This window comes from Ambystoma mexicanum, chromosome 7q, assembly GCF_040938575.1.
Source record: "Ambystoma mexicanum isolate Mex_15411 chromosome 7q, UKY_AmexF1_1, whole genome shotgun sequence".
Lineage (NCBI taxonomy): Eukaryota > Metazoa > Chordata > Amphibia > Caudata > Ambystomatidae > Ambystoma > Ambystoma mexicanum.
The window spans coordinates 681,092,444-681,106,409 of record NC_090941.1 but is presented as its reverse complement, the minus strand read 5'-3'; the positions used below and the strand labels follow the sequence as shown (position 1 = coordinate 681,106,409).

General features: G+C 42.4%; 1 protein-coding gene across 2 annotated transcripts in view; it reads right to left on the bottom strand.

Moving 5' to 3' along the window:
* Positions 1 to 9,294: 9,294 nt before the first annotated feature.
* MTMR6 (myotubularin related protein 6) overlaps positions 9,295 to 13,966 on the bottom strand; it is a 1,083,592-nt gene continuing 1,078,920 nt past the window's right edge. For both annotated transcript variants that reach the window (XM_069639211.1, XM_069639210.1), the window contains one exon: positions 9,295 to 11,641. In XM_069639211.1, the coding sequence (XP_069495312.1) occupies positions 11,372 to 11,641 (270 nt within the window). In that variant the 3' untranslated portion in view covers positions 9,295 to 11,371. The remainder of the gene's footprint in view (positions 11,642 to 13,966) is intronic.

Genomic DNA, 13,966 nt, shown 5'->3' with positions numbered 1-13,966 from the left:
CCCATAGCAGAAGCTGTGTCCTTCCTGCCGGGGCCGGACGTCTCAGAGCGTGGCTGCACCGAAGAAAGGTCAATGGCCTCAGTCTCAGAGTCACGGCTGATGCTCATTTCATCCATCGTCACTCTCGGCGCCTGTGGCAGCACGGGAACTACCCTCGGCCTGCATCATAGCATAGGCCGCCCACCATTTAACTTGCCATTCTTTTATCGTCTTAGGACGTAAAAGCTTGCAAGACCGACCAAACTCCTTGTGGGGATCTCGAGGTACACACTTCTTACACCTCTGGTGTGAGTCTGGTGCCTTGTCCATAGCTCAGGTTTATAGCGGCAGCAAAACCAGAAGGAAAAAGAGGGTAGAAGGAAATGCATTCTTGAAAAGAAACAGAGCACCCGGACCCCACTCTCTCTACTGAGTAGGCCTGGCCTGAGGGCCGAGGCCACGCAGTCGACCGTGTTGACCGGAGCACCAGTCGCCGAAGTCTGCAGATGTCTTCCGCGGTCTTCGGCATTGGCTGTGAAGTAGTCAATGAAGGGGACGAATAATAAAAAGGACTGGAGGTCGTGGACAAAGATATTATTTTAGCAATATTTCGAGCTCTGCATTTGGGACCTCGCCGCGTGAAGGATCTTGGGTACACTACACGTCACGTTAGGGATAGTGTTACAAGCAAGCCCAATGTCGACGTCCCCTTTGATCCACAAAACACAAGATGCAATACTCCACGATTACCACTAGATGTTGGACTATATGCACAGCATGTAACTAAGCAGATTCACAAGCATCAGAAATCATGTTACAAATGGTGCCTCACAACACAGAGGATGCACCACATGAAACCTGGTGGGGTTATACAGAAGTGGGTTCACTAATACATATGTTGTGGATTTGTGGGAAGGCACAGCTTTATTGGAAGGAGGTGCTAGCCACAATTGAAGAGATTACAGGTTTGCAGATATATGATATGATAGTTTTTTAATGCGCTTAATTTTTCTAAGCACGGACCCGGGGTTTGAACCTGTGTTGCTCCGTGTCGTCTTGCTTCCAAGGCGAGCGTGTTGCCGCTGAACTATCCACCCAAGAACCATTGGTGGTGTTGCTGGGAGACACAGTGGACGAGGTGCTGCCACATTGTCCGGACATTTGGCAACTTTCATAGAACATCTCTTAATGGCCCCAAGTTGACCATTGCCTGATAATGGAAAATTCCTGAAGGCCCGAGGGCCGAGATGTGGTTGGTGTAAATTTGGGACATTCTGGTGGCAGAAAAGATTACTGCACTCTGTGAAGGAATGTGCACAAACTATCTGGAGATATAGAGGCCTCTTATAGAATATGCAGGTCAATATCCAGACAGGGTTGTGAGCCCACCACTATTAAGAAATGTTTCGCTCTTATGAAAAACAAAGGTGGTTGTGAAAACTATTCGATAGAAAGCTGTGAAGAAGAAAAGATTCTCTTGTATCATGTTATATGGAAGCATGGACTGGTTATGTGTAGCGGGATTGTTTGCAACCCCAGAGATGTATTACTGGAATACAACCCGTGATGTTGTACGAACATTTTACCATTCATTTGCACTTGTCTTCTCTCACAGTCTGTTAAATAAATGTTTTTTGTAGAAAAAAAAAGATGGCAGTTCTGGCTCAGAGGGTCCAGAGCAGGTTGTGTGAAATGAGCCCAGTTGGTAAGGGAATATGTGAACTCTCTCGCTTCCGATACTCGCCACCACAACAGACATCATCTTGGTGAAGACCCTCAGGGAGGGGTTAGACCAAAAGGCAAGACCCCCAAATTGATCTGCTGCCTATGAATTTAGCCACACTGAAGCTGTACGGGTTCCATTTCTGCTGCTTCAGAATGTATCCACGCTAAAGCTGTATTGGTTCAATCTCTGCTGCTTTTGAAGTTAGCCGCACTAAGACTGTACTGATTTGGTTTCCACTGCTTCTAGATTTAGCCACACTAAACTGTACTGATTTGGTTTCCACTGCTTCTAAATTTAGCCACACTAAACTGTACTGATTTGGTTTCTTTTGCTTCATAATTTAGCCACACCAAAGCTGAACTGGTTCAATCACTGCTGCTTTTGAATTTAGCCACGTTTAACCCGTACTGGTTTAATCTCTGCTGCCTCTGAATTTAGCCACCTTTAAATGGTACTGGTTTAATCTTTGCGGACTTGAACCCAGCCACACTAAAACTGTACTGATTTGTTTTCTGTTGCTTTTGAATTTTGCCATTTTAGTACTTTACTGACTTGATTTCTGCTATTTTGTTTGAATTTAGCCATTTTAAGGGTGCACAGTTTCCCACTTAACACTGTCTTGGTTTAATTTCTGCTGCTTTTGAACCTAGCCCCCCTTTAAGCTATAATGCTCTTATTCCTACTGACTTGAACTCAGCCTTGTGGAACTATACCTGTTTGAAAGTCTGCCGCTCTAAGCTTTGACATCCTAAACTCTGTCACCTTTTCAATTTACCTCTCAGAACCCACCTCTACCAAACCACACTAACATTTACTCCCACAACCTCTGAATCTTACTAAACCGAACAGTGCCACCACTGAGTTTTGTCACTTTGAACTCTCCCACCTCTAAACCTACCCAACTGGAATTCTAATTCTTTAAATTCAGCCACTTTCAATCTCTACGGCTTTGAATCTAGCCACCTTTTGAACCTCACAACCATTAAATTGAGACACCTTTAAATCTAACCACCTTGCATTCTGTCAAGACTGCAATTTTATCACTCCTAAATTTAGCCACCCTACACTTGGCCACATTGAACTCTGCCCTGACCTAAAGCCACTATATGGTTCCACCACCTCAAACTCAGCCACCCCAGACATTACCAATGCTGAACTCAAAACCAAGAAAGAGATCAACCACAAGACAACCACCACAGGGAGACCTTCCACCCTTGGGAGCTCTATTCCTCGGCACCATACCATTTCAGCCACTTCCGAACTTTGCTACGAAGAAGCTGTTAGAAATTCCCCACCATCAAAGGGTTGGTGGCCACACAACCATCCACCACACAAGGGACCTCCACCACACGGGGGACTTCCACCCCTGACCCAGTGCAGAGGAGAGAGTAGCAGGGCGGAGAGAGTAGCAGTGCGGCAGAGGGACTAGCAGTGCGGCAGAGGGACTAGCAGTGCGGCAGAGGGACTAGCAGTGCGGCAGAGGGACTAGCAGTGTGGCGAGAGGGACTACCAGTGCGGCAGAGGAGGGACTAGCAGTGCGGCAGAGGAGGGACTAGCAGTGCGGCAGAGGAGGGACTAGCAGTGCGGCAGAGGAGGGACTAGCAGTGCAGCAGAGGAGGGACTAGCAGTGCGGCAGAGGAGGGACTAGCAGTGCAGAGGAGGGACTAGCAGTAGTGTGGAAGAAGGACTATTATTGGCGAGGGAGTATTTGTGCAGATGAGGGAGTAGTAGTATTATGGAGGGAGTAGTATTGTGTAGGAAGGGATAAGATCAAAGGGACTTGAAAGGAGGGAGAGATATAGGAGAGGTAGAGGAGGAGGAAAATGTGAGGTATAGAGAAGGCGGGTGGAATTGGAGGAAGCAGAGTTGTATGAAAGGAACTTAGAAAGTGAGGGGTATAGTCTCTGGAAGGCACAATCCAATATCCCTGATTAGTTAACTACTCCTTGGATAGTGTAGCTTCTAGTTTTATTCTCTGTGGGTTTTACAGTTAATTACTGGATAGTATAGGATCACTCTAGGAAAATAAGGTGTTTGGCCGTTAGTTCACCACCTCTAGCGTAAGCCAGAACCTAGACAGTAGGGGTCAATATTCGGTATATGCTAACTGGGGAGTAGGGTCGTCAGGATTGGTGCTTCCTACACGAGCAAAAGAGGGGCATCCCTAGGGCCCTGAAAAGTCAAATACCTTGAACGGTTTCTGAAATTCAGAGCGTTCTTTGGGCCATCTATGACAGAGTGAAAACTCCAATGTAGAGCATCAAATTTGGGACAGCCACGATGAAAACCATCTATTCGAGTGGCTTTTGTGCAGCACCGTAACAGAGTTCTTGGGCATGTAGGAATCGGACTTGAAAGATCTATAAAGACCACAGTTCCTGGGTTGGCATGATCCGCACTTGGTAAATCACATAGAGGATCCTTGGTAATATTGTGATCTACAGCAAGACACCACAAACAAATGTGTTGAAGATCGATCAGCGACATCTCCAAATCGCAGTCTGCACAGCCTTCACACCCCGAAGGTTTAGGAGTAGACAGGTTTACTAGGTTTTGACAAGTGCGTTTTTTCGGATAGAAAAACACAACAATGTAATGTTCTGTGAAGCATGAGGAGCACACAGAAAAAAAAACAATCAATGTATTGTCCTGTGTCAATGAGTGGACACGTCAAGGGATCCAGATGGCAGATTCGCACCGCATTCCCTGGTGGGTGAAAAGGTTTCAGTGATCCATCTGCTGCTACAGGAATTTATCTAAAATGAGGAATCTATGGAAGGAGCATTACATTTTTGAGCATTACATTTTTGGTTAGCCTTCTCGACAGACACAGTAGAGAAGGGTCTAAACAGCAGCTAGTGTCAAACATTAAGAATTCTCTTCTAAAAATTAATAACATGTTGTTGAAATACAAAGCAGACCGGTCTATTACAGTCCCACTACAGTGGAGGTCGAAAGTAGAGAAAAAAGAAATGGCCAAAGTTGAGCAATAGGGAACTTCTAAACAGGCATAAACAAAGGTTAGAGTACAGATTTGGAACAGTATAGTAAAACATTTTAGGGCGGTTCTCTTCATATATTCGGAAATAATTCACGATGAGGAATGTGAAAGGAGTTTAGCTAAAATGTTAAAATAGCTTCAGGCAACTACTATTTGGGTGGCACAGTTCTCTACACATAACATGAGTTATTTATATTGTGCATAGAAGGCTACAATCCCACACGGCTTGACTTCACAGTCACTAAAAGTTGAAGAATATGATTCAGCTTTAAAGGACTGGTCGTATCAGGCATTATGGGCTCTGATGACCAAGTTAAAGGCACAAACATAGCAAGTGCATTTAACAAGGATTAAGGAACTATAGTGCTTCATAAATCCTGCAGAGTGTCCAATAAAAACGCTACGAGCATTCCAAGGGATATAATTAGAAGTTCAATCATATCAGGCGACAAAATGTGCACTCGTCAGTAGCCATTGGTGGGTTATAATTCACTCTTGGTACACAAGAAATGATGTGCTGTGTGCATGTGGAAAACTGATAATCGCAAAGCAGGAGTGACTTTTATGCCTGGCCAGTTGCTCAAAACGTTATAGGGGTTCCAGATGTATAAAGTTATGGCTAAGCGGGCCCCTGAGGTAGACCATACAGGGGGCTGGTCATATGCATTAACCACAACCTCGGTGCCTCCCATCGGATACTGACCCCTACTAGTAGCACAATCCTGGGAGTTGAGCTTCTGTTAAAAAACCCAAACGAGACACTCAACCTGGCGATAATGAATTTGTATATTCCCCCAGACATTAATAACCTGGAGGATATACTGGAATCCCTGGGAGAAATACTTAGAGAGATTAAGCCGAAAGGATGAGCAAATAACTATTGGGGGAGACCTGAATGCCCAATGTTTAGATGCCCAGGAATATGCATGGTATAGCCACGTAAAAAAGTCCTGTCAAATGCTACAAAAATACTCCAAGGGTAAACAATGGGTCCAGTTTTTAAGAACTTGGCATCTTACTTTGATGAACGGGAGAACCAGGGGAGATGTGCCGGGGCAGCTCAAATAAGAGCACAGCTACACTGGACTACTTTTTTGGTAACAAAGCCTGCATTATGAGGACAAGCGAATTAAAATGTGTACCAAACCATTTTAGTGACCAAACCATCCTATCTGTGAGCCTGGAGCTCCAAAGTGAACGCCCAGAAATAAAGATTTTCTGTGGGGCCTTTGCCACCCACGCAGGTAATCGTACACGCTGGACAGCCAGCCATGCAATGTCAAGGGACATGGAGTGGTTGACTTCAGCCAATAGTAATGAGATCAAGAAATGGGTAAAAAGGTTTGGCATTTACTGTAGGCCGAGACCAGCTGGAAAACCCAGTGATAACCGAGAGACATGCCAACAAATTTGACATAGCCATACATGATGCAAAATAGGCCATGAGAAGAAAGGCCATGGCGATAAAAGCTCAATACAGGAAATGGTTAAAACGCTGGCGAGCTTCAGTTAATAATAGCCATTGGCAAGGTATGATTATCACCCTATCCAGTAAAAAAAAGCAGCTCTATTTGGCAGATCTTATAAAGCGCAAACGGGGACAAAATGAGACAATCAATCAATAAATCCCATACAGGAACAAGATTGGCTACTCTATCTGGGAAACAAACCTGGGAAGGAGGAGACCATAACAAGCGAACCGTTGTGTGCATCTGATTGGCCTTTAACATACTCTACTGGTATAATCCAGGAAATCATTAAAAACCTAAGAATTCCAGAGCGCCCGGCCCAAATGGCTTGGCCAGTATAGTCTTAAAGCAAGATCCGGAGAGATGGGCGAAACTACTGTGTTTACTGTTTGATAAAGTCTATGCGCAGCAATGTATCTCGGAATCTTGGACACAGTCGATTCTCCTCCCTATTTATAAAAAGGGTGATCGATTGTCACCAGCAAATTATAGACTACTATCCCTCCTAGATGTAACAGGTAAAATATTCTCCACTTTGGTATTGAACCACCTGCAAACATGGGCTGAGGAAAAATAATTACTAAATTTTACCCAAACAGGATTCCGGCCAGGGTGTTCCACATCCCATAACTTGAGTGCTGGATATATTGATACGGGCAAGTGCAAAGAAAGGTACCCCTGCCCTATACATTGTGTTCTTCGACTTTCAGGCAGCCTTCGATGGGGTAAGCCGCTCCAAACTATGAGCAAAACTGGCAGGGTGGGACTGCCCGAGATGGTTGTTGGATATTGTGAGGAGATTGCATGTCGGTACATTGGGACGGGTAAGGATGAATGAGGGATTAATAATAGCCCCGGTTTGGCTCCACAGAGGTGTTAAACAGGGGTGCCTTTTGGCCCCAGTGTTGTACAATCTACATATGGGGGAGCTACCTGATGTTTTTGCAGAGGTCACAGGCTGCTGTCTGAGAATAAGTGGGGTGACAATCCCTGGACTGAATGCAGACGACCTGGTTATATTAAACCATACTTATAGTGGTATTAAGCATATGTTTGAAACCCTGGTTGAATTTGCAGCAAAGAATGAACTGACCATTAAAATGTCAAAAACTAAGATCATGCTGGTCTCAGCCAAGAAATTGAACTGCCCTAAGAGTACCATGAGTTTGGGCACCCTGACTTATGTCAACAAATACCCCTACTTAGGCCTGGACATTAGTCAGAGTCTGAGCTATAAACATTGTCAAGGCCAAAACGATCAACGGTCACAAACTGACAAATATGATTGTGAAGTTCGCGAGCCAAACAGCCGGCTACTGTTTGGAGGGGATTAGTATACTATACCAAAAACGTTTTTGCCCAATTGTGCTATATGGACTGGAGGCCCTACTAATGACAGATCTTAGCTGGCTCGACAGATTGGAGGGCTACTACTGGAAAAGAGTACTGATACTGGCAAATAACGTCTCAATGGAATATTTAAGATCGGAACTAGGATTAGTGTCATTAAGGGGCCAGCTGCTTATATGACGAGGCACTCCAGCTGAAAGCTAATTCCAACCGTAGATGTAAGTTGTTGACAATAGTGGGAGAGGACAGAGGGATAAACTGGAGAGTGGGCAATGGCAAATACTCGAATCTGTCCAAACAACTACATGAGAACTTAGGATGGCATCTGGAATTTGAGGGAGAGAGTAAATACCAAATACTGAATAATATGTTCAGTAGGAAATCAGCCCAATGGGATTAGACCAATAACTATGCGCGAATGTCGACACTAAAGTCATATACATACTTGTCAACTGTCGGGCATAGATACCTGGCCCTACAGCCCTATCTTCGCCTGAGGTCCTCTCCAGCGGTGCACAGCCTAATCTTTAGACTCCGTACCAATCAACTAACACGCCTGGTCTTTGTGGGAGCCCACCAGAAAATCCCACTGACATAGGGTGTGCCGAATATGCAATGTCCCGGGTGCCCTTGAGAACCGCAAACACATGTTTGTGTTACGCACTGGAATGCCTTACCTCCCACTATCCGAAGTGAAGCCTCCCTCCTCGCTTTCCGCAAAGCAATGAAAACCATCCTCTTCTCATAGTCTGTCGTAGCGGAATGAATACCAACCATAGGACCCACTGCTTAAGCTGTAATGACCAATGACCATTCAAATAAGCTGTAATGATATCTATGTCTATGTTTGTATACAATGTGCCATTTGCTACCATTCCTGTACCTCTGTAACTAAGCTCATGCAAGTAACAGCGCCTCAATGCCCTTGGGCTGCTTGCGCGCTATATAAATATAAATACATTTTTTTAAAAACGTTCACTGAATGTAAACTTTTGGCCAACGCAAACATGACCATACTCTGTGGATATGTTCACAACCATGACACTATAAAAAGTGATTTGTTTTGGACATATTGCTGCACCTCCGATTTAGAAAGCCTCCACATTAGCCTGTATTGGTTCTGCCGTCAAATCGCCAACCTATTATCGACAAAGAGGCCCTCCTATCTGGTTGAGCCAGAATACATCTATGTGCTCATACTTATTTTTAATAGATGATCCTTGTATTGTAATGATGATCGATTTCTGTATTTTAACGTTCAGACAATTTAGTGTGTATATGCAAACATTTTAAGTAATAATTATAACTATTATGTGATGGAAATTATTTTTAACCTGTAATATTGAAAAAAAAATGTTTAAAGATTTTTTAAGAATCGTATACAAAAAGAATTAAAACTTTCAACACTGCCCCTCCACAAGATACAGTAATACATATCTGCTCAATAGTGTCAATTCACAAGCTAGATTTTTCACATTTTGAAAGTGCATTTTTGATTATTCATGAAAAACTGCTTCCAAATATATCCCCCCGTACAACACAATTTCTGAATTAGTATATTTAAAACCCTATAATTCCATTGGGATAACATCTCCTATATGATATTGTTGAGCATTAGAAATATAATTAATGGCAAATCAACAGTACACAAGCTCGCTGATGCTGAACAATGATCATCTCTATCTTGGAAACATTTAATGACCTTAATAAATGATAAAACAATATTTCTCATATTGCTTTGCTTAGTTCAGAATAATGATTAAACAATGTGCAAAAAAACTATACATTTAATTAAATGTACATCTTGTTATATGGCAAAGAACATTTCCTATGAAAGTTCATATGCAATGAACAATCTATAGACTACACATAAAACTGAGCATTTGTCATCCTTCGCCCTTTGGAACATGAACACACAGTTTCCAGACAGGGATGTGCACGGTATATTAGTTGTTTTGAAGGTAAAGTCAACTAGACATCATACAATAGGAACATGAGTAGTACACACCTAAGTTGTCAAGTGGATGTTTAGTTGGAAGGCACAGAAGTTTCCCTTGTCTACCTGGCATTGTGAGACAATTATACCCACTTCTATTGCTTCCAAACTGCAAGCAAGGTCTACTTCCTGTGAAATAGGTATTTGACACAATACACCCCAGCCATTTGTACTGTACATTCACCATGGCTTTTTACATCCTAATACATCTGTGATCAGGCACTCCAATTTCAATTCCGAGTTGAAGATCTACTCTTTCTTCAGAAGAAGAAAAAAGGCAAATATGCAATGGAGTGAATTCTGACAAGCAGCAGAGGTTATACAGGACTGTAGCTGGAAGTTCCCCAAAATGCAATAATCTGTAAACAGCAGTCAATTGTACATATGATGCAAAACTACAATGTCCCATCAACAAGGAGAGCATACAGCATATCTCATACAGAGACATAGTTCAATGCAAAATTTGAAGGGAAATATTAAGTTGCTTAACATCCATAGCTCATAAGCAATCCCTCAGAAGACATGTAGAGTGTTTTACCATCCCTGCACTTCCCTTTCTGTCCTAAAATTACAAAGCATTTAGAACTTCATTAAAAAAATAGGCCAATACATATAAACCACATGAAACGAACAGGGCATTTGATGATTTGAAAACAAAGTAAGACACGTTTGCAGGCATTTCTTTTAGCGCCTGATGTCAGGCACAATGTGTTTTGCCACACTCAACTATTATAAAATATTTGAGCATGCCTTGTGCTGTATATTCCCTGATGCTAGTGTTTGTTACCTACAATGCTAGAGCAGATGTATCTTTATGGGTGGTTGGTTCATTTTTTTAAAAATGATTAAAGTCTGTTATTAGAATTATAGTGGCAGAGGAGGAGATGAAAACAAGCGGCCTCTACACAAAGAAACAGTGCTCCAGATACAGAAAAAACTGAACAGCCTAAATTAGAGTTTAAACAAGTCTGCAAAGAATGCTGATCTTGTGCAGGCAGTAACCTCGGTTGGTTACAGCTAGAAAGTAACTGTCTTTGAACAGGTGCCCTCAGAGGCAGTAGGGCAATGCGGTCCACTAAAACGCATCCCTGCGGGGTTGAGAATTAAACACCATTTGTTTTATACACAAACATAAAAAGTATGCAACAACAGATGTAAACTAAACAAGGAGATATCGTCCAGGCTCACTGAGCCAAAGTTAACATATAGACACTAAAACAAAAACCACACAACATGACAACACGGAAAGAGCTTCTCTAACTACCGTTTGAATAAATGTAAAATCAATGCTTTCAATATTAACTTGAAAGCTACATTTCAAGTAAAATACAGCTTTCCTTGGTGTTTAGAATATGAATGTCTACACTTCTATACTATGGAGTGCAAGGCTTGGGGGCAATACGCCATGTGCATGACAACTCCCCAAGGCATCCTTAAGTTATGCCATATGCCGGGCTTTAGATTTTGCATTAGAACCTTCAACCCTTACATTCGTTTTAAGTGCAACAATAAAAAACAATTCTATGTCATTACATTTTCAACCTGAACGCATTAGATCAATATCGAATGCGTATTTGTTGCAAAGCCTTGTTTAAACAATGCAAACTATATACTTAAAAACATCTTTTTAAATGTCTTATTTTAAACAATTTAATTTCCATGAATGCCCTTTGTACAAGAACTCACTAACAGAACAGCAAAAACAGTCCCTACAATTAGCATGCAGTCCTAGCCTACAAGCACAACAAAGTCGCAAAACTAAATTTGGTCGTGAAGTATCAGATCACCCTCCTGACAACCTAACAGGGTTCACTGTGATGGGCGGAAACTGAGAATCGCTGATTCAAGATTCAACACGTCATTCTTGCAACTCCATATTCCAAGCTGACAACAGCAGGCTCTGCTTTGGAAAACTCCCCGGAGTACTCAGTGTAGCGATTGTCTGATAGATTGCTGTCCTCTATTGTTCTGGTGCCACCATTCTCTTGTAGCAGCACCTGATCCTTGCAGAAGCACTCAGAAGTCCGAATTGTTGCAGAAACAGGATGGCTGGATCGCAATGGGTCCTTCATGCAATCATGTCTTTCATCCGACAACCTGTTTTTCTGTTTCTTGAGTTTCTGAAATAGGAAACACAAACACTCAATCTATACTAATGGTAAAATATCAGACTCATCACTGTAGCCACATGAACTATACCAACTGCAAAAACATCCTGCCTCAAACTGTTGTTCCGACCAATTACCATACAACTTCTGACACAATGACATAGAAAGAAAGTCCCACTTAAACTTGTCAATTCAAGTCGTCATAACAAAAGCTAGAAAAAGGTTTAGCGAAGGACACATTTAACTGAATGGACAGCCCATCAGCAGTTGATTACATTACACATCTCCCAACAAATCCAGGATGATAAGTGACCAGGTGAGCTGTAGTCCTGCAATCCTTTCCCAAGGTGTTAAGACAGGCATTAGGGTTCTCGTACCAAACCAGAACCATGCTCTTCCACATGACTAGAACCCCTGCTAACGACTACTTGCTAAGACTCCACAGCTCACTGATCACACAATGATAAAATCAGGAATTGAGTAGTGCAAAAATCTGGCTAACCGCACACCAAGGATACACTTGAATTCATCTGACAAACCTTTGTCCTACGAAAAGCTAGAGGAATTCTACAGGCACCCGAGATTGATGTCCGACACCAAAAGACAGGAACCACATCATTAAACCCAGTCGGGAAAAGGTATGCTGGTCAGTAAAGGAGAGGGCCGGGTGACACAGATGGAGACAGCTTAACATCCAAGTGTGTCTTCCCTCTCAGTCAAGGGAAAACAAACACTGTGATGCCACAGCATATGAAAAAGCAAATAGCTACTGAAGCAGATGGATCTGCATAAAGAGGGAGTGAAGAGTCCCGACTGGTCTGCAGAATGCAGCTCAAGACAGTTATATTGAAATACTGGCAACCCACCATATTGGGAGGTCAGGTACAGGATTAAAGAGAGGCAAGCAAGGAGTAGAGCTAACACTGGTGTAAACCAAGTGCCGGTCAGCCATTACGTAACGCAGACAACACGGACATAGAAGCTGGCTAACCCAGTGTATGCGTAGATTCCAGAAGTCGGACAGTGGCACACTTTGGAGCAGGCAGATGGAGGTGGCCAAAGTTCGGTAAAGGATCAGAGGGTGAACCTTCATGACAAGAAGAATGTAAATTGGCAGAAACTTTACTGAGACGTAATCACTGAAGCCGATGTCTCCTGTCAGCTGCTTGGATTGAACGCAGCGTGACAAGCGCTTATATGCCGGTAACCTTGTTTCTCCACACCAACGCTCAACGAATGTGCTTCTCCTCAAGAAAAAGGTACTGATTAGTTTCCCATAAAGCTATATATGGATATTTTCAGCTTTTAAATTAAAAGATTTTATATTCACTTTATTGACACAAACTACATAAATAGCAGTCTTCTGAAGATTCATATTGATTTCTTATTATTAGAACTACATCACACTGCAATCCTTAGATGACTGGATTCCTATAAAAAGCGTTTTTCTTGAAGGAAATACTAAATATAACATCTACTTTGTATTTCAAGTGCGTCACTAGAAATAACATTAGCTGCTACAAGCTGTCCTGATAGCACTGCTTAATTTAGTAAGCTACTGCCTTGTTACTTGGAGCTTAACTGCACTGCTGGTTCGTGAAGTGGTCTTTCACGAAATAATACTTTATTGGCTTAAAGTTGGTTTTACTAATATACTACCACAACATTACGTGCACAGCTTTCTCACTGTTACTCTGCTACAACCTCAGCCATATTATACAGCCTACCATGGCATTTTAAAAAAAGGACAAATCAAAGAAATACCCTCAATCTCTGTCTAGCACCCTCAAAAGGCAGAAAAGTGATTCAACCACACCAAAAGATATTTTAGATCCTGCCATGCAAACTATTCTGACAGAAATTAGGGCTTTGAAACCATTTATGGAAACTACAAATGCAAAAGTGCAAATGCTCGATGATAAATGGTCTACCTTTCAGTCACGAATAAGTGAGGTAGAGAGACGAGTAAGTGATGTCGAAGATGTCACCAGTAGAGTAGAAAGGCCAATTGCACCCTTACAAAAACAATCTGAAAACCTTGAAAACAGAAACAGAAGGAATATCCTGCACATTGTGGGCCTTCCAGAAGGAATTGAAAAAGATAATCCTATTCTATTCTTGAATATTTTACTTCCTAAACTCTTGGATCTACTACCGTCAGTGCAACTGAATATTTAGAGGGGCCACTAAGTGGGTCCGCTCAACACAGTGAGCAACTCTAATAACACCTCCAGAATTTTTATCTTTGCCCTACTGGACTATATACACATGCTCTACTTAAAATGGATGAAGTGAAACAAATAAAGCAGTTCTATTGGGGGCAAAAAGATGTTCATG